The following is a 20954-nucleotide window of genomic DNA, read 5'->3' as shown; positions in this document are numbered from 1 at the left end:
CTGTTTGCTGAAGAAGCACTTCCTGATGCAAATGCAGAGCGAAGCTGTTTAAGTATTTTCTTTCTGCGATTAGTTCAGTCAAATGTTTTGGCCATGATGGCACACACCTCTAAATTCTCGCATCAGTGATGCTGAGCATCTGCTTGAGCTGCTTAATTAGCAGTGTCACCAGACGAAGCGCTTCACCTAGTTTCGTCGCTCATTGCTCTAAGGGAATCGCTTGAGAATATTTTATACGTAGAAATAGAGTTACCCATCGAAAGAAATTCCATAAAAATCTATGATAACAATGAAGGAAATTGCTTTACAGGTGCAGGTAGTTTATTTTGTTTTTATTAGGTGCGGTAAGTGAATTGAGCACCACAATTTCCTATGTAATCTGGAATTGTATTATCGTATTTCCTGCATTATTCTAAAGTTCATAAAATTCTACAAAAGTGCACAATTATTGTCTTCTTCCTCTTCAGTGGGTGCTCCTCACAGTTATTGGGTGGACAAAAACAATGTCATATCCAGTAAACCGTGAATTCTTTGTTGATCTCCTCAACCATCACGTTGTAAAGACGTGGCAGGACAGTCGAGTGATCATGGTGACTCTACCTACCACACATCAGTGCGTTGAAAACGTGCTTGTGCGTCCTTCGCAGTTCTGAACACAGCTAATTTCAAGCATGTTTTTACAAGGCCAAGAGCTCTCAAATCATAGGGTGTAGAGAGAAGTTTGAGAATGCGATTACTACCCAACGGTCCCTGATGCCGATAGGACACTTGCGTGAAATGGGCTGGAGAAATGCACTGCTCTCGTGGGCTCTTGTCGTATTTGCTGCTTGTGAATGAGCCAATTGCCATTCTGTCTCACGAGCTGTTACTACAGGGTATTGATGGGGAGCCCGTGCTGCTGATGTATTCTGAGCCTTCCACACCATTGCCTTGGCTTTACGGGTTTTAATGATGAGTAGCGTCCAAAAGAGCACCGCCTAAGTGGCTGCACGCCATATATTGGGCACTCTTTCAATCATCGCGTGGCTGCCCTTCTAGTGGGAGCGATGAAAACTAGCCGCTATGACGACGGACAAGCACCGAGCATAAGGCGCGAACTCCTCAACAAATCACGCTATATCTTTAAAGCGTATCATTATGAATGGACGAAGCATTGCGATTATTTCGTGTTACCAAAATCAATCGTTACAGTGACAACTCACGCATTTCAATGATTTCCAAGTGTTGTACTGGTATATAAAATGTTTGCTGGTCATAAATTGTATGTTGTAGTCAGTAGTGTATTTTCTTTCGCATTCATTACTTCTGCTTTGTGGTGTCACATGGAAGCTGAAGTTGGCATAACTACGTCTGGGGCCGTTTACCAGGCGTTTCTCGGTTGTTTCCAGTCATACAAAAGGCATCGTATTTGCTTCTACAACACAAGCAAAGGGTACTTTTTGATCAACATCATGATCAGCATCATCGGCATCGTCATGACAAATAGGGAGAAGTGTATTCAAATACACAGGGTGGCGCGTTCTGGAAAGGACGTGCTCCATGCAGTTGCTTGAAGCGGCGAGTGTTGACAGGCACCGCAGGTGTGGTGTGGCGCTGCGGTGGCGTGGGCTGTAAGCAAGCCCGGTTTGCTCAGTAAGGGGTGGCTGCAGTAGAGTTAGGCAATTTGAAGCCACATATGTGGCAAGTTTGTGCAAATAAATTACGAGAAGAGTTGGAGTGGGCGAAAATTTTCAACTGTTTATTCCGAAATTTCGACATCTGAGTATATATGCGCTAAAAAGTATCAATCGGCGAAAAAACGAGACCCAATGCCATTCATCGTTTTCAAGTGCTCGCCGTGCTGGCCTGCAGACGTTTATTCAGTCTTTCTTTTTATATATGCAAAGGCAAGCCCGCAAAGCAAGGCACACATCGAAAACATAATGCTTAGTGCAACGCAATACATAGTTATAGAAGTGCGCAAAAGAGAAAGCACACTTCAGTCGGATAATATCTTTTTAAGGAAAAACCTAGCTGCAATCTAAAAACGTGCTTTCTGCCTCCAAAAATAACAAAGAAGTTGATTTCTTGGTTTATTGGTGAGGCTAGGGTATTAAAACCACCATATCATTATAAGAGACGCCGTAGTGGATGACTAATAGAAACTCTGATCACCTGCGGTTCTTTAACGTGCATCTATATCGGAGCACACAGGCCTACAGCATTTTTTCCTTCAACGAAAATGCAGCCACCGCAGCCGTAATTTCATCCCGCGACCAGCGGGTCAGCAGCCGAGTACCTTAGCCACTAGACCACCGTGACCGGGCGAGCAGAGGAGTGTAACTAATGCATAATGAACCTCAAGTTTTTTTATGCCAAATGCTTGCAATACTTTTCGAGCAGTGGTGTCCACACGTGCTTTTTCCCAGAAATAAGTTTTTTTATTCGCATAATTCACATAATTGCATAATCACATAAGTTTAAAATTATGTGAATTGCAGTGGGCCGGCCATTGTGCTCCGTCTTTACCTTTTAGTGATAACTCGTGTTGCCGCCCACGACTTATTCACGAACCTTCTTGTTTGGTCCAAACACGCATCTTTAACAGGATAGCGGAAGTTCTTCGAAAACACTGGTGGTAACTTTGCGTATCAGTTTGCGTGCTTCTTGCCGCAGCCACTTTTTTCGTTACGATTATTTAGTGTACGCAAAGAAAGCTAAGATAGCTTCCGTGGTACGAAAAACAATTAGGCATGCCATACCTGTTTGCATTACTGAGGTTGTGTGAAACACAGTGCATGTACGGTAAAACGTCAAGTCTCTCCTTTCTCTGCTTTTGCTCACCCCAGTACTGTGGTGTTCACATTTGAAGGTCTGGAGGAGTTACTCGGTGATGGCGTTATAGAAAGTTCGAGAAAAAACAGCCAAGGTGAACCAACCCAATTACTTTTTAAGTACTTTCCGGAGCACTTCACAAATGCGCTCTTATAATCATATGGCGGTTTTTGAACGTTAAACCCATCACATATCAATTAAGCAATCAGTTTTGAAAACCCCTAAGTGTGAATGCGCGGGCACATGATATGTCACTGAAAGGTAGATGAAGCACATTCGCCCGCCTACCGCAACTCACACAAATGTGACTGGTATCTGAATGAAATTCAGATTCTTGAATGAAGCAGGAACACCACTGCTCGAAAGTGTTGGAATCTCTTCACATGAATGCAGGAGCCTTTTTTTGCACTAGTAACAATTCTTTGTAGTTTGCACAGGCAGAGAGCACGCTCTTCGACTGGTGTTTGTGATTATGATGTTCGATATGAATTGATATAAAACTGAAGTAGGAGTTTCGTGGTTCTCCTTCAATATTTTGTATATGCGGATGCAGCAAGACTAAATTGGGCAACTTCTAAAAAAACTGGGCCGTTCCCTTTTGACCACCCAAGAATATCGGTAAAGTGTGCTCCGTACGGCAGTGATAATAGAACATAGCGTACGGTTTACAACACGTATCACAGTTGAGCTGAATTTTAGGTTTTGGCATTAAATCATCGCGTTTGAAGAATCTGAAGCGGACACAGTTTGTCTCATGACGCGTTGTTCCAAGCGGGGTGATTTTGCAACCCACTACCACATCTACGTATGTCAAATAACGCAGGAAATTGTGGTGAGCAGTGGCAACTATTACCGGTGCATATGCACCAAAATACTCAGCGACAATTCTATGCTGCGTTCCAGCAAGCGGCACCAGTTTTGTACAGCCCATGGTCTGGTGGCGCCATCTCGTGCCGTCAACATGACAAGAGTCGCTCGCGATCGCTCCGTGGACCCACTACCCAGTATTGTCTAGTACACTGTAATAGAGGGTATTTGGCATGTGCCGTGCCGTACTCACAGAAAGAGTGTGTGTGGTCAGGAATGTGCTTGCTCTTCATCGTCATGAGCAGCATCGTCATCCTCATGACATATTGTGGGTACCTTGCCTGTCTGTATCATGATTATAGAAAGAGAAAGAGTGGTCGGGAAAGCTCTTCATCGTCATAAGCATCATCGCCAGTGGCGCCTGACGCACACCTCGTCCCCGCCAATGGCACTCGCTTCACCCATGAAACGTGGTTATTCTGCATTATCATCCGCCACAGCAGATACTACACAGAATGACAAGCAGATGTGTAGCGAGTACATCGCCCCTCAGGAGAAAAATACACGACATAGTGGCATATTAGGGGCTTCATTATCTTCGTCAGGGCAAAAAACGGCAGAAAAAACATGTGCTGATGATGATGATCCTTGTTAGTCTGGCACACACCCACAAAGGAGGATCCGCCAAGAACTGAGCGGCAGGATCCGGCCCTGGAATTTTTTTATCACACCTAGAATTTTTTCAACGTAATATTCCGCTTCTTCACACGATAAGTAAGTGTTATTCATTGAAAAAAGTATGCGTGGTTAGCTTAATGTAAAGTTTGGAACCATGTCCTCAAATGAGGACATCAGGGCCCAATGGGTTCAGTGGGCGCAGAAGTGATTCTTGGTGTAACGATTTATTTTCATCGAAAACACCACTGAAATCAGTCGGCAGCTTCTCAAAAGCCTTCCTGCACCATGATGTTTCTTTACACGCCTGTTCCTTATCCTAGTCATCTGACGCTTGCCGCGTTTCTAGGATGCAGTCATCGCTCCCAGCCACTTGTTTGTTTGTTTGTTTTCCTGGACTCATGGCTCACACCCACTCAGGGGAATCGGCCAAGAAAGCATAGTTTATTTTTCTGTGAGCAATAAAATTCTATGTAAAATGAATTTGTATTATAATATAACTAATGTAAGAAAAACCACATAATATGACTAATGTAAGGAAAACCACATAAAAAGAGAGTAAACAACAAAAAGAGGAAAGTCAATTCGAGAAGTTTTGAGATTTCAGGTGTTGTGAGTTCCACTCAGCTTCGTTTATTTCCCCTCACTATATGAATTTTTTTAATTTTTTGGTACTAAATAATAATTATTCAAAAATGAAGTCATCGTTTTCCTCATCTTCGCTATTCCCGACGTCTGATAGGTTGTCATTGTCCAACTGAGCGAACATATTTGATGCGCGTATTCGAGTGGCACTAATAGAAGCCTACGGGCTCTCGTCGCAGAGTATAAGAACTGAGGTGTCATTCCAGCACTTGAAATGCAGACAAAAACAGCTTCATGGCCACGAGACGCCACACTATCACCAGCAAAACTTGGCAACCACCGAGCCCTCATGTACTTAAATGAGGACAGATGCTCTTATGCCCGCGATCTCTAAAATACACATTTTCTGAGAATGTCTGCAGTGATTATATCTTCTATATAGAGTTAAAAACATCCAGTAAAATTTTTATTGCGACATCAAAAGTGGCTTCGAGTAAAGAAAATATAAAGCGCACTTAATTGGCTGAGCGTCTACTTCGTCGTCTTCAATCTTTTTTTGTTCGTCGCTGCTGCTCTGATGTACGCGACAGCACGAGAGCTGATGTCAATGCTATTGGGGGTGCTTTGCGGCTTATACAACTTAAATTCAGTTTCCAATTTTTTTAATAGCGTCAAAAACACCTTTTTTGGTCCTGTCCTCGGTTGAGGATGCCAGGGCCCAAAGGGTTAGGTAAAAGGCTTATGGTTTCAGAAACACAAAGCATTTTGCACTGAAAAAAAATTATATAGAAAAAAAGCCACAATTTAAAAAGGAGTATAGCTGAGCAGGGATCGATGCAGGCTATCAGATGCGTATTGAGACAGGGGTAATGGTGGGTGTAGCTACCAGGTATCTTTTTTTGCTGATAAGAATATCGGCGACAGAATAAAAAAAATGATCCATCGCTTCCATTTCTTCGAAAACCTGACATAAAGTTGACGCCTTGAGACCAACTTTATGCAGTTATTAACTTAGTTGCGGAATTCGACAACGTCATATTGTATAAGTAACTTCCGATTGCCGTGTTGCGCACCACTGTCTATTCCAGCAGCATCTTAGTTGTGCAAAATCTCCAAATTTATCTAATGAGTAGCAGTTCAATTCATTCAAACAGAGGTTTCTAAACCTTATTGCTGTCACGTAAGCCGTATCAGGCAAAATTGGGATAAGGGGACCGCAAAAGATACTATGGCTAGTGCATCCGCCATCTCATTCAGATATATGCCACGATGGCCTGGTATCCATAACAGCTGCAGTTTTTGCAAGTTTGTCGGTATGAGTTGTCGAAACATGTGCATAAGTGTTAAGTTGGCTCCCGAAGACAGAGAAGCACATACAGAAAAAGAATGTGTAATTACGATTGCTTCGGATTCACCCAAAAGAAGTTTGCGTAGTGCCAGTACAATAGGAAATGATTCTGCTATGATTATTGGTGTGTAATCTGGAAGTCTAACTGAAAAGGACCCGTTAAGGGAACGTGAGACGACCTCTGCCCCAGCCTTTTCATTTGAAACAGATGCATCAGTCGCTATTTTGTTCATGTTCACGCTCATGTTGATGTTCACGCGTGCCAAGTAATCTAGAAGCCGATCGTTTAAATATTGAAATGGCATTTGCTTTGCGTTAGAGGGGCGACTATTCTATAAAACGCGCTCGTTTTTCATCGTCATCGTCAATGATGGACCGGCTACGGCGATGAACGAGTGAAGAGCTTAAGAAGCAGTATTATAAATGTACGCTGTGAGTTTTGCGACATCAACGAACGCAGAAGGAGCGTCGTAGGACTGCATCGGTAGCTGGGAGACCGCGGAAGGCTAAGCGTGAGCATGTTCCACTGCTGCCGACACACGACAGCAAGCATTATCATGGTGCTGTAGGTGGCAGCCGCGAGGCCTGCGTAGTTGCCACTGTCGCTGTCACTTTCTGTATGGCCCGCTGCGTTCGGCCTCCACTTTCTTTCGTCTTCGCTTGCACTGCCGGTTACGACCATAACGATGCTGCGCTATCCTACTCCTACTAATCATTTCGTCCTTGAGAAACATTCGGAACTACTCGCCATCGTAGTAAGAAGCGTGGTGATCTTCCTTGTTTTTACAGATAAATATTCGGTCGTACATGTGATGGAGTTGCTGCTGGAGGCAGACCATAGACTACACGAGTAGAAATGATGCCAAGAGAAGTAATATATTGCGTCACTCGATGTTTGCCAAACACATTTCACTGCAGCGGAAGGCAGTGATGGTGACGACAATATTCGTCTCTAAGAAGGTTTAACCATTTCATGACCACCCTGTTTGCACAGCTGATGTGGGCTTTGCCAGGACACTATACCCGACACTGGTGCACTTCACATACCAAGGTCTACGTGCACTTCCTTCGTAGCTTCGAGATGTGAACTCAACGCCGCTGCATTAAAACTACTAGCAATGGCACATGTTGCCTCCTTCTACATGGATGTACCATTCATGTGATGACATGAACTTGTAGCTCTGTGGTGTCTCGGCATATAATCGACTAATCCGAGCAATAACCTTTTAGGGTCGAAGCTGCTTGTTACTGAGACTTGTTTCTTGGGCGCGGATAATCTCGAGCGTTCGCGTCATGCGCGCAATAATAACAGAAAGATTGACAATAATCGCGAACCTTCTCGAACAGCAAGGTGAAGTGTGCGCTAAGCATAACTTGGACGCTTTCTGGGCAAAAACCGAATGAAACAAATTGAAAATAAGAAGCGCTCTGGCAATAATATTTTAAGTGCAAGCTATACGTTTTCAGTAAAATGGTACGTGTTCAACATTGCTGTAGCAATGTACCAATCACCACTGTAGTAAATAGTGTCTGATTACTGCTCCGCTTTATTCGTATTTTGTTGTATATGTGTTTTATTCGTTACTGTATAGTCTACCTGCCCTTAATTCTGGGGCCGAGGCTGCTGTCAACCGATTGGAGCCTTTAAGCGCATGATTTCGCCTTGTTTTACTATACGTATTTTTTTCAGCTTTTGTCCTACATAAATGTATTCTACATGACATAGCTGTATACACGTGTCTTTCTTTTTTTCTTTTTAATACAGTTGTCACGCTGCAATATATATAAACCTCTGCGTATGTTAAGCATTACGGCCTAATCATTAGTCATATACTTGGAGAGCACTCAAGGATTTTTTCTTATGTGGTACCAGGCGTCATTTAGGTGCGGAAGTATCTTCGGAAAAGCATTATCACAATTACTTAATGCAAAAAGCCATTTATGTGAATAACCATACGTACATATTGATTACCTTCGTTAAAAATGCTTGTGAGTTAGCCCAACATTTTATTTGTGGAACAGTTTTCATTACCTCACTGCTCTAAAAATAAATATATAAGTGTGCAATTGTTCAATGACGCTCAGATTTCTTGTTAAGGATCATTTTGTGAACTTTTCAGCTTTGTGGGACTTTCTTATTTTATAAATATATCCTTGAAATGAAATTTTCGATGGATATTAAAATAAACAAAGTATTACTTATGCATAAGGCATCGTGCATCTTTCAGATTGCTACTGTTTTAAAAAATAACATGCGATACTTACTAACTGTGTCTTTCATCCATACAAAGTTGAACTGTTTCCTGTTTGCGAACACCTGAAATAAGTTTTAATATGCAATACTTAGTGCATTTAAAATATTTAAATACCAGCTTTCCGATACACGCTCGTGTACACGTGAAACTCTTGAAGTAATGAACACACAGTGATATCAGAACAAAGATTTCGGGGCAAGCTGTGAGAAAAGACGCTTGAAACGATAGTTTTCAGTAAAAAACTGAAGGTCAATATTAAAGCGATGGGGCTGTGAGGATAAATTATCGTCATAGTTATTGTTATGACTGCTAAACTAAAAAATTCTTGTTTGCTGCTTCATTGGTAGTCGAGTAAGTTTGTTAATCTACCCCCATCAACAAAGAGCTCTTTCTCCCAGCTGAACAAACCACATGAACTCTCATAGAACTTCTTGTTATCCGGAAGTGAACATGACTTTTTCCTGCGAAGCTCAATTGTCGATAGACGCGATTCTGCTACGTCATAACTGCTTTACAAGTCATCCATTACGCCATAAGCAAATGCCTGTATTGTACTCTGTTGAAGTTTCACATCATCCTAAAGGTGTTACAAAAAATGAACAAAATGACCACCATATCACCTCTCGAAAGACACCTGCGCACCGTAGCCTGATGGGAAATGGACAGGCAGACGCTCGAGCCTAAATAGCGGTTAAAAACTCTCACGGTGCCTGAGCTTTGTTCTCCGGAGAAGAACATGACAGCATGATCGGGCCCAGTGGGCATCACCGTTACAATCGCTAGCCCAGCATAGGTTTCAGGTGCGGGCAATAACCATACTGTAAGTAAACCAGTAACTGTGCGTGTAACGTAGGCAGTTTCAAACTATTTTATAATGCCTACTAGAAGTGCAGTTGTTCGGTGCTTACTGCAACACAATTTTTCTTTTTTTTAATAAACAAAGGGGCACCTACACGTACGTAAAAGAACACGTGAATCTACACAACCGTTCACTTTGATGGTGCTTTTGCAGCTGGTGACTAAATATGGCATAGTGCTTTGTAAATGGCGGCTCTTTAAAACTACTCTTCGTGCAATAGATCTTTTTGACACCTTGCGCGATTCTTCGTTTCAGCCACAGATTAGTACAAAATTAACTGTACTTTTTCCCTATAGGACATTCTTATGATTTGCTTTTGTCGGAAGCAGTTTCATGTGGTAGCACGCCTCTGCAGTAAAACAGTTGTTTGCCACGCAGGCAGCCTCAATTCGGTTCTCACTCTGACCAAAAGTTTTAGTTATTTATTGTATCACCGTGTAGATACTTCTGTCAGAAAAAAGATAGTTTTACTCTCATAACCACTGATGCCGCACTGATGACGACACCTTTATTTCCGCGACGTGATATCTTTAACGACACTGGCTAACATAACTCTGAATTCTCCTGATAAAACAGCTGTATTGCCTTTACGCAAATACGCAATAACAATTAGCTATGGTGTTTATTACGTTACTACTTTTATAGCACTAAACCTAACTACAACGTGGTTACATTGATGGGAAATAGAACCGATGCTCCAGTGTCTCAATAAATTAAGCACATCTTCAAAAGTTTGATTCATCACCAACAAGCGTGCATTAAACAAGTCGTCATGCACACATCATCGTCTGAAATGAGGCTGTCTCGACTGCGGTCGCTGTCAAATGGTAGAGACGCTTCTGCAATATATTTTGTGCCTGTACAGGGGGCGTTGCTATTCTCTCATCGTCATCTAATACGGAACAACACTTACTGTTCTTGGCGTCGTCAATGTGATGGAATGACTAAACTTCAACGTGGGAGCACTAATTCTCTTGCTGTGATACTTTATTTTCAAGGAGCAGGGAATATCACCCCACGCCCGCTCTCGCTAGGATTGGCATTGTACTCGTTGCAGTGCAAAGTACTCTACAAAAAAGTTTCCAGAAAAGTCAAGGAACTTTTCTCATTGCCGTTCTAATGGCGCTGCAAAAGGAAGGTTTGCAGGCGTGCCTTGGCACTCTTTCTGCCGGTCACTTTGGTGTTCCTTGGATATTAGCGCGTAGACGAAAAAAATACTACTGGCCACAAATGAATCTGCCCGTTCAGCGCTATGTCAGGGACTGCCATGACAGTCAGAGGGAGCAAGTTTCAACCGTCAAGCCGAATGAATTCTTTCGGGCTTCGGACCCACCTCCAACACCATTTGAACAAGTGTAAATGACTTTCTTGGTTGATTTCCTACGTGGTCTTCCAAAAATAAGTAGATCATCGATGCAACTGACTATCAGACTTGCTATGCAGAAAGAAACGTTGTGTCTAGGCAAACTGCAATTGACGTCACCAGATTCTTCCTCCATGGCATTGTTTTTGCCATGATACAGCTGCTGTTCTTACCCAGACCATGGAGGAGCATTTACTGCCTCGTGCAACAGAGCACCAGGCTGACGCATACCAAGGTTCGCAAGACCACATGCTATCTTACGCAAACGAACGGCGTAAGCAAAACGGAGCGGCTAAGCAAAAAAAAATCGCCGACACGCTATTCATGTATATTGATGCAGAGGACAGGACTTGCAATAAAATTTTGCCGTTTGCCACTGTAGCGAGAAAGGGACGTGAGACGACGTCCTGAAGGCAGTGGACGTGGCCCTACCAATCTCGACAATTTATTTCTAGAACTGAAGTGGAGCAGTGGAGGCTGCCAGCGTGTGAAACGCCAGGCGCGTGAACTCGTTTTGTGCTCGCTCTTTGCGCTAGGCCTTGACTGCACAAAAGGTGAACGTGGTGGTTCGCGAGCGCTGAGGATGATATATTGCGATGATGATGATGCTACAAACTACTGCCCCCCCCCCCAAAGAAATGAACTCCGAAGGAAACCACTGCAAAAGTTATATAAGAACGTCCAGGCCACGAAACAAGAAGGTGTTTAATAAAGTGCAAGGCCAGGTCAAACTGAGGAAGGAGCGCCTCCTTTCACGAGCTAGTCCGTGCTCACGAGCACTTGCAGCCAGGAATAAAAAAAAAGACGGCTGATAATGAGCAACGTTCGTGATGTTTTAGCCTCGCATCTTCCTGGAGAAATGTAGGCATTTTATACAATTTGATGCCCAAACCTGGGAACTACTACCAGGAACAACGGAAGACTACAGAAGTCTACGCGTAAACTGACCGGCATCAGAGGCTGAAACCGGATCGGACGTCGAGACAATCTCTCAACCCCAGGATTACCAACGAGGCAAGAGCTCTTCTAGGAGATGCATTAGCCACCATCGATCATCTGAACGCCATTTACGGAGCTCAGAAAGCGAAAAACGATGAGCGGTATCAAATCAACCTAGAGCTACAGAGCCGAATTCCAGATAAAGGGTTTGAGGAAGAGTACAGCACCGCGATTCAGTACGAGGACAACGGCCACGCTATCAGCATCGGAGCTTCAGACTTCTATAGTAGCCAGTGCCACTGGGGCTTCTAGTGCCAAGCTGCCAAAGCTACCATCACCGCTTTGCTGGAAACATGTACAGGTCGAACGATTTCTGGGAGAAATTTGACCCAATTATGCGCCAGAAAAGAAGCCTCACGGCAAAGCACAATTCCGCTACCGGAGGTTCTTCCGGGGGGAGGGGGGGGCGACACAGCTTCAGTTTTGCGGCCCGGCCAAACACAGAACCTTGCAACAAGGACGCCATCAACATACTCACGAAACGCATATGTGATAAAACGAGGCTCTAACAGTAGTTCTTCTTCAGGTTTCATACGTAACCTTCAATCCGTTCAAGTATTCCGTCGGCGTTTCGCAAGAGTCATCATCAATATCACAAGACTGGAGAAGTTTTGAGTGAGCAAGACAAATTTTTCGACGATTCTGTGCGACGTATTGCTGCGTGCTTCACCACGCACTCTTTTTGTACTGTATAATCGATCATGCGCCAATCGGGCAATGAGCTACTGCAGTAATGCAGCCTCTAGCACAAAGCTGGAACGACAATTAGGTTTCTTGTCCATTGAAGTTGGGGGCTTACAAAAGAGTGACTTTGCTAACTATCGTGGAAACAATAGTACTAATGAGAATGTGCTGAATAAATCGTGCTAGTTTCGAAGCTCTAAGCCCACGTCTTCAGTTTTCTATAACAACGCAGTGGAAGTACCCCACAACTCTGTGTTTTACAAATTGAGCCAACATTCCAAGAAATGGAAGAGTGCTCGCTGGATCTCCCACTACCAGAAAAGAAGCACCTATCATGAGGATACATGAGGTGCTTCTGATGCACGACTAAAGGACACAGAGCGTTTGAGTGTAGGCGCAAGACTGCGTGCTCTACCTTTCAACGACGACCCGTGACAAGCTTGTGTGATCAACGAAAATCCAACAAGAAAGCACGTGTAAGCGGGAGGACAAATCCCAGAATACCGTTAAGCCAAGCACCAACACGACTGTATGTGCATTTCTAGCGATGAATTGATACACACACGATCAATCATCGACGAGCCTGCTCCTTTAGACATTTAGGGCTTGGGCTGTAACAGGTGTTACATGTCGGTATATCAGATTTGTCACAGACAAAGGTACTCTGCACACGTTCGTCCCAGAAAGGCTATCAAAACTGGTTATGTTGCGTTCTGTGGAATCCACCATCTTTGCGCTCAACAGCTTCGCAAGCAAGTCAAGTCGATCATTGCAAAGGCGGTGCGTTGTGCAGCTGCTTTTCCGGAGTCGCTTTTTACACAGTGAAGTTACGTTAAATGTCATAGAAATTCCGCATGTACGCCAAGATATCGACCAAGTACAACAAGCTCACAGTTGTTCGCGGAAATACTCAAAACTGGAAAAATAATCGCTGATGCACTAATATAGCGTATAATTGTTCGGGAAAACAAAACCTGGATCCTATTGTGCGCTGGTTATGAAAGGAGAGGTCAGTTGATACACAGGCAATTTGACGCTTATTACTATGCACTCGAGACTCGGGTGGTTGTTTCAAACGAACACAGGCAATCATGGGATGTTGGAGACTCCGAATTGTGGTCAGCATATAGAAAAGCAGTGTAACAGAGAGCGATGAATTCTTTCGTTATTTTGGGAACTTGGGAGCGTTGGCATAACCGACGCCTTCCACAGCGAGAACAAGCTCACTGTAGTGCTGAAGCAATATGAACCGCCATCTGTGACACTAGCCTGGATGGCAGATACGAAGTGACGCTGCGCTGGAAGGAAGAATTGGAGCTCTCAAACAACAAGAAAGTGGCCGTGAAGGTAACCTTGAAGGGTAACCGTGACCGTGAAGGGTAACCGTGACCGTGAACTTAGGGTAACCGTGAAGGCGGCAGCCTAACACCGCCTGCGGCTGCGGCCTCATTGCTGTGTAGATGGCCGACGAACCGTGAGACGTGTGATATGGGCAGATATGATGCGAGGTGGCTTAGCGTGATAACGAGCTGACTCACAAGGCGCCGACGGATGGCTTTCTTCGGTGTTCGACGACGTGTGATACGTAGGCGGGCGCCCGTTAGTCGTCAAGGTGTTCCAGTCATAGCCGATGTCGTGGATAGCGAAATTAAGTGGCAAGTCCGTGTGGTCACAGTTATCAGGGGCCTTTGATGGCAATAAATATCTCTAGGTCATGTACAGGGCGGCTGGTGCGTGGTCTTTTTAAGTGCGTGGTAAGGCATTAACGGTCTGCTCTAACTTTAGCGAGCTAGCTGGGCGGTACTCGGGATTATAGCAGCTTGGTCGGTAAGCTTCTATTGCTCGCGGCTTGTCCTGTGGCGGCAGCCAGTGTGTACCAAAGTATTGCAAGTGTGTACATTTTTTGGCCGCCGCTCAAGGTAGCCGCAGCAGTCGCCTCTCTGTTGATTTCACCAATGCTCACTAGATGACACGTGCCCGCCAATACGTTGGTTTTTACATAGCCCGTGCGCTCAACTTTTCGTGACTGCGCACTTCGTTTTCTTCACGTCGTAAACATGACAGCACGTGAGAGGTCTCTACGATAAGTGTTACGCACGGGTGCCCCTCCAGAGTGCCATAACCTGCCTCAGTCCTATTGAACAATGCCTCATGGCTCCACGTCTGCCACTTATGAGCGTTAAGGCAGCTGACTCACTGCAGTGGCCAGTATCACATAAAAGGACTTATGGTTAACATGCCGATTGGCGTGGCCAACACTTCGCAGCGCCGGACGTGGGACGTGTCCAACAATAATGCCTTTGATGCACACATCATGTGCCACTCGTTAACAAACCTTCCTACAGAAATGACCTCGCCAACAAACGCCCCGTGCCCTTCCAAGCAAGCTCCTCTAACATCATTCACTTTGTCAAGATGGCAGCAATTTATTTTGTCATCACTGCAGCATCAGCGCATTTGGAAGATAAAGAATTTTTCCCGCAACAACACGGCTTCAGGAAAGGTATTTCCTGTGAAACATACTTACTAGATTTTACTAACCTATATTTTTTAATATGGAACGATATCTTCAAGCTGATTGCGTATTTCTTTATTTCTCTAAGGCATTTGATCGAGTACCTCACTGTCGTATAATCGCCAAACTATCATGCTTGCATCTAGATTCATGAACTATCTCGTGGATAAAAATTTTTTGTCGTTTCGCGAACAGTTCACAACTGTTGACAACAACGATTCCCCGTTATGTGACGTTACATCCGGGATACCACAGGGTAGCGTTTTAGGACCCTTGTTATTCATAGAAACGGCTTACCCTGTAACATTACCTCCTCCATCCGTTTAGTCGCTGATGATTGCACTGTTTATCGAAAAATTTGTTCCCTAAGTGACCACTTTGCTGTCCGACAGAATCTAGATAGTATGAGGGAATGGTGCCTATCTTGGCAAATGTCTCTTAACACTCATAAGTGCAAATTATTGACCTTTCGTCACAAGCAATTTAGCTCTACCTTCACATATAACCCAAATTAAAGACCCTTATGCCCTGCACTCAGTTACAAGTACCTCGGAATACATTTCACCCCTAACCTGTCTTGGTCCACTCATGTACAAAAAGCCACCACTAAGGCCTCACGCACTTAAGGCTGGCGTGACATCCCGGCCACCACTTGTCTATAGCATATAAATCATTCGTTTGTCCCCAACTTGAGTTTGCGGCATCCACTCGGTCCCCTCATCAGGCATATCTTATCCGTGCCCTCGAGTGCGTACAGAACCGTGTGGCGCATTTTATCACTGGTGACTATAAGCAAAACTCTACCGTCACGAACATTAAGCTCTCCCTCTCTCTACCTACACTGCAGGCACGTAGAAAGGTAGCCCTTCTCGCCTTTCTACATAAAATACACTACAGTCGATGCCCTTTCGACCTACCCTTGACAAAGCCATCCCGTACATCACGTCGTCTTCATAATAACCTGAGCTACCAACGCCTTCCTAGCAGCGCTAACGCCTTCAATTCATCAGCCTTGCCTAGCGCGATTATACTCTGGAACGTACTTCCAGATTCCATTGTTAACATCCGGAATTCGGTAGTATTCACAGGCGAACTGAGCAACGTCGTGCTTTAGGTACATTTTATTGCCAAGTTGCTATGTCCTTTTATATAATACCTATGTGCATTTGTGATAATATTGTTTTACATTACTGTAAACATAGAATGCCTTACCTGCAATATCTCCAGCGTCAAGTATCCACGCCATTACCTACTATTTAAGGATGTACCTTTTTCGCGAGGTCCCTACCTGTGTTGATGAATATTCTAGCACTCCGTCACGCAATGCTCCTACTCAGGAGCCTGCGAGGTCTCTATAAATAAAATAAAATAAAAAATTATGCACGTGCAGGCGTAAATGGTTACGGGCTCGAATTTTTCTTGCTGGTGGCTTTGAAGATGATGGTCGATTATGTTTATTTGACGTTGTCAAAGGCAAAATGTCCGTGATAGGAAGGCCAATAACGGGCAAAAGGTTGTCTGGGCCAGACTCTGAGGCTAGCGACAAGGTAGCCTTCGTGGTGATTTGTGAGGCTGAGGTGTCGCGTGCCATCAATGTCGGTAATGAAGTCGCAAGTCGCAGGCACGCGTTACGAACATACGTACCCGGGCTACAAGAGAACAGACCTCTTGATGGGGAAGTTAGACGAAGTGGAGGCGACTTACTCCTCATCGCTGTGGATGGGCGCAGGAATAGGTGCTCCTTAGAGTGGATTTGAGGCAGTAGGAGTTGTAGCCACATGACTCAGGTCGTGGTCAAGGGAGAGCTTCGGGTAGGTTTATACCGTGCGCTATGACGATAGGACAACCTGGAACTGAATGTCACACGTCCATGGAAGGGGTAACTACGTGTGGCTGATTTAAGTGAGCACGCAACACGAAAATCATTATAAATATGTGGGACGGTAGATGGGACAGGCAGATAACGTAGATCGACTGGCAACGTCCCGATCAAGCTTGCGTGTGACAGGAGCCCTGCCACAATGCCATTGCCTGCGAGGATGGCATCAAGCTGCATGAGCAATGCCCGTGGCAAGGCTGGACGGAACGGTGTGTGATGGAGTGCGGGGAACTTGAAACAGATTGAGTTAGCGGAATTTTAAGTAAGTGCACCCCGCTAAACAAGTTCGAACTCGGCAACGAGGAAGAAGCTAGAAATGACTGGAGCGCCACTTCAATGCAGGTATTGTTTGAAGCACGCGCGAGACCGAGAAGAAAAAGATTAGTCGCAGCACAGATAGCAGCACTGACGTTTGCCTGCTCTGAGGGTTTGGTCAAGAATTTAATAGTTGTGATTGAATTTTTTTATTATAATTGTTTTTCATAGGCTATTCTATAGTGTCCTATCCGATTAGCGAGTGTGTTTTCAGATAGTAAGACAAGACAAAGGCCGTTTTTTTCACCCGGACCACGGGCTTCCCACTGCTCTGCTTCTCTTCTTCCGCAGGAATTACCAGTCGACTTGTTTCTACGCAATCGAATCTCATCCGTGCCGGTGGCATTAGTCCCAAGCAACGTTGGTATCATACGGATAAACAATCCAAAAAATAATTAGAACGGAGCTGAGAGCTCCTACAACTTACTACCAAGGCATCACAGAGGTCAGACAGTTTGGCAAGGGTGGCATTCTCTGCTTCTCTTCTGACCATCTCTGTGTTTGAGACCTACTAAAATGCTCGGCATTTGCTACAAACCCCATGAGCGCATTCATTCCATCTCACCTAGCTTGTGTTGAAGGCCTCGTTCGAGCTGTCGATGTCAACTTGACTCCAACAGAAATATTAGATATGTTTTCAAAAGCAGGTGTGATAGCGGTCTATAGACGTAGTCGAGTTTTGGACAAGAACAAGGTCCCAACAGAGTCCATGATTGCTACATATGCCAGGTCGAATCACCCAACCGAAATCAAAGCGTGGCCTTCATTTTACAGAGTGGAGCCGCTATCACATTGTCCCCCACAGCGTATTAAGAGTATGCGTTATGGGCACACAGTGAAAGGTTGCAGGTCAGTACCTAGATGCACAATTTGTTATGAGACACACAACTCAAACGACTGTATACCAATGAAGTGAAGTGCTTTCGTTGCCATGAAACAAACTGCGCTGATAAACCAAACTGCTCGCCAATGCACGTGAAATCCCAATTCTTGAAATTGTAGACAGAAGACGATGCCCCTAAAAGATGCCATTGCTGAAATTCAGGCCATAACTCAAGGGTGTGCAGGAGCAGCTGCCCACCATACCATAGCATTAAAGCATCATTTTCTCATATCAATTGCGGACATGATCGAGAAGGCTGCAGATAAGGCTGTGCAGCACCTTGCTACCACTCTGTGTGAGTCGCTATCGCATATTATGAATAACCCAACCGCACAAGTCTATGGAGCGCAGATAGATAATTACGGCATAAGAAAATGCTGAGTCTGCGCGCGCGACAAGTGAAGCAGAACCTGAGATAATTCCGTCGGACGCACAGTCTGCAGAGCCCTCTAGAAAAGGCGTTCAGAGGCAAAGCGAAGGTGCACAAGAAGTTTCTCAGGATACACAAGGTATGGAAATATATCTCAAATGCCTAAAGCGATCTAGATCCCCTGTATCAAAAAACCTTGCTCGACGAGCTGTGTAAAAAGCAAAAGATACCAGAAAGACAGCCTTTCGGAAACCGATTTTCTAAAAGATATAGTTTAGATAAGGATGCTGCCGAAACCATTCTAACGAAATCATAGGGTGTCTTAAAATTATACACCAGGATTGCCGATCTCTTTACTCAGCCATAACAGATCTGTTATACCTGTCTTTGAAATTTTATCCGGCTATTATTGCATTACAAGAAACTTGGCTTTCCACACATCACTTGTTTCACCTACACAACTTACAAACGTTACATCTCCATAGGCGGAGCTATAGCGTTCTTTATAAACAATCAAATTAGTTTAAAATTGCATTCTCATACAAATGTATGTCTTCTGAATGCTAAATTTTCGCGCTTAATATTACCTTGCCGGGATACTTGCCTTTTTTGCTAATAAACGTCTACTTTCCTGCAGGCGTTCAAGACACGAGATTGTTTGATATGACTGCAAATTCAAGTTGCAAAGAAAAAATTTAGTTGGCGACTTTGATTCTCACCACACATACTGGGGTTTTAGAACAGATCAGTGTGGGCAACGGTTGTGGGACTGGTCGGTAGACAACAATTTATTGTGCCTTAACGCTAGAACTCCCACATTTATTAGAGGACATTCACGCTCCGCTTTAGATTTAAGCTTCGTAAGCTCGGCTATTGTTAGTACACCGTGGACCGCCCTTGACTGCGCCTCCAACAGTGACCACTTTCCTATAATCTTCGAGATCTCTTGCCCCGTTAGCCATCATGCGTTCATGCCCGGATCTATATAAGCTATCTAAAATTTCAACATCCCCAAAAACTTGCTTTAGACCCACCTTTTCAAGATGGGGATGACACTGAAGCTATGAAATTAAGCGCCGTAATTAAAAGGGCATACAAAAACGCTGAATTTACTGTTCAATCGACTAAGGTAGTACCCTACAGCCCCTGGTGGAATTCCGACTGTTCACTAGATCACAGATGACGACAGGCAGCTTGGAAGAAGTTAATACATAATCAGTCCCTAAAAACTGGTCAGATTATAAATTTCTTGCCGCTGTATTTAAACCCACGGTGACACAAACTACAGAGGAATATATTAGGAGACATTTCGATTTTCTCCCGAAACGAAAAAATGGGAAAGCTTTATTTCGATATATGCGATCTCGCAAAATCTTGCCGTGTACAGTATATACTTATTATGAAAAACTATCATTGAAAGAAACGAAGAACGTTTCAGAGTCAATTGGGAGAAGTCTAGAAATTAGATTTTTTCAACTATGGCTTTGAGCTGGCAAAAGTCTAGCATAATCGCTGACTTCGAAATTGTAACGCTGTCTGAAGCATCAGAAGTGATTCGACCTCTACCCTCGTCAGCTTCTGGTCAAGATGGAATCACAGTTTCTATGATTAAAATTTTATTCAAGCCATCCGCCGGCGACGTCCTTACTCTTATAAACTACTCTCAAAAGAACGCCTGGATATCGTATGACTGGAAAATAGCTAAGGTATTCCCTTTAATGAAGAAACAAGGATTGGGTTTTAACATAGAAAACATCAGACCCATCTCACTACCTGTTAACACATTGAAACTCATAGAAAGGGTCCTAAATAGCCGAATAAACTTCTGGATGATGAATGAGTTAATATGAAAGCCAAGCCCAGTTGTTTTTTACAGTGAATGCTCAACTTGGTGCGCCCATGCGGATTTAGAGAGCCGAATACAGCTTGCTCGTAAAATAAACCAATACGCTGCATTAGTAACTCTCGACATAGCTAAAGCGTATGAAAGTGTCGAGCACTCTATTCTACTGAACACCTTGCAGAGCTTAAAGGCTCCTCATGATATAATTGAGTGGATACAGAGCTCTGAAAATCAAGAGAATTTTACTGTGCGAAGTATAGATGTTCGCATAAATTCAAACAAAAACGTGGTGTTCCTCAAGGGTCCGTCCTATCTCCAGCATTATTCAGTATATTGATGCACTGTATTCAAATCGTTCAGGGTGTCAGTGTCTACATTTTTACAGATGATATCGCGTTCTTCGCCGCAGAGAGCGACATTTACTCACTACACCCAAAATTCCAATGATATATGATTACTCTAGAAATTTGATTGCAATCCGTTTCAATTTCAATGGACATCAGTAAAAGTGCGCTCTTGGTGTTTCCTGTAGGAGATTAAGTTTCAATTTCTGTAATATATATATGGGAACCTAGTCCGCCAGAAGATTCAGTCAAGTACTTAGGAATGACTTTTAATGAAAAGCTAAATTGGAGCCAAAACATGGAATATATAACAGCAAAGAAACAATCAGCGTTATGTTTTTTACGCAGGTTAAGCAACAAAAAGTACAGGCTGCGCATGGACACTATGTTAATTGTATATAAAATGTATGTGCGAG

General features: G+C 43.9%; 1 protein-coding gene across 1 annotated transcript in view; it reads right to left on the bottom strand.

The window, feature by feature from the left end:
- The window catches only part of LOC142785283 (uncharacterized), a 169164-nt gene that overhangs the window by 131724 nt on the left and 16486 nt on the right, over positions 1–20954 (bottom strand). Inside the window, exon 2 of the mRNA XM_075883741.1 lies at positions 8495–8546. Within this exon, the coding sequence (XP_075739856.1) occupies positions 8495–8546 (52 nt within the window). The remainder of the gene's footprint in view (positions 1–8494; positions 8547–20954) is intronic.

The sequence above is a fragment of the Rhipicephalus microplus genome, unplaced genomic scaffold (genome assembly GCF_043290135.1).
Source record: "Rhipicephalus microplus isolate Deutch F79 unplaced genomic scaffold, USDA_Rmic scaffold_20, whole genome shotgun sequence".
Taxonomy (NCBI): domain Eukaryota; kingdom Metazoa; phylum Arthropoda; class Arachnida; order Ixodida; family Ixodidae; genus Rhipicephalus; species Rhipicephalus microplus.
This window is presented reverse-complemented; position numbering and strand designations above follow the sequence as displayed.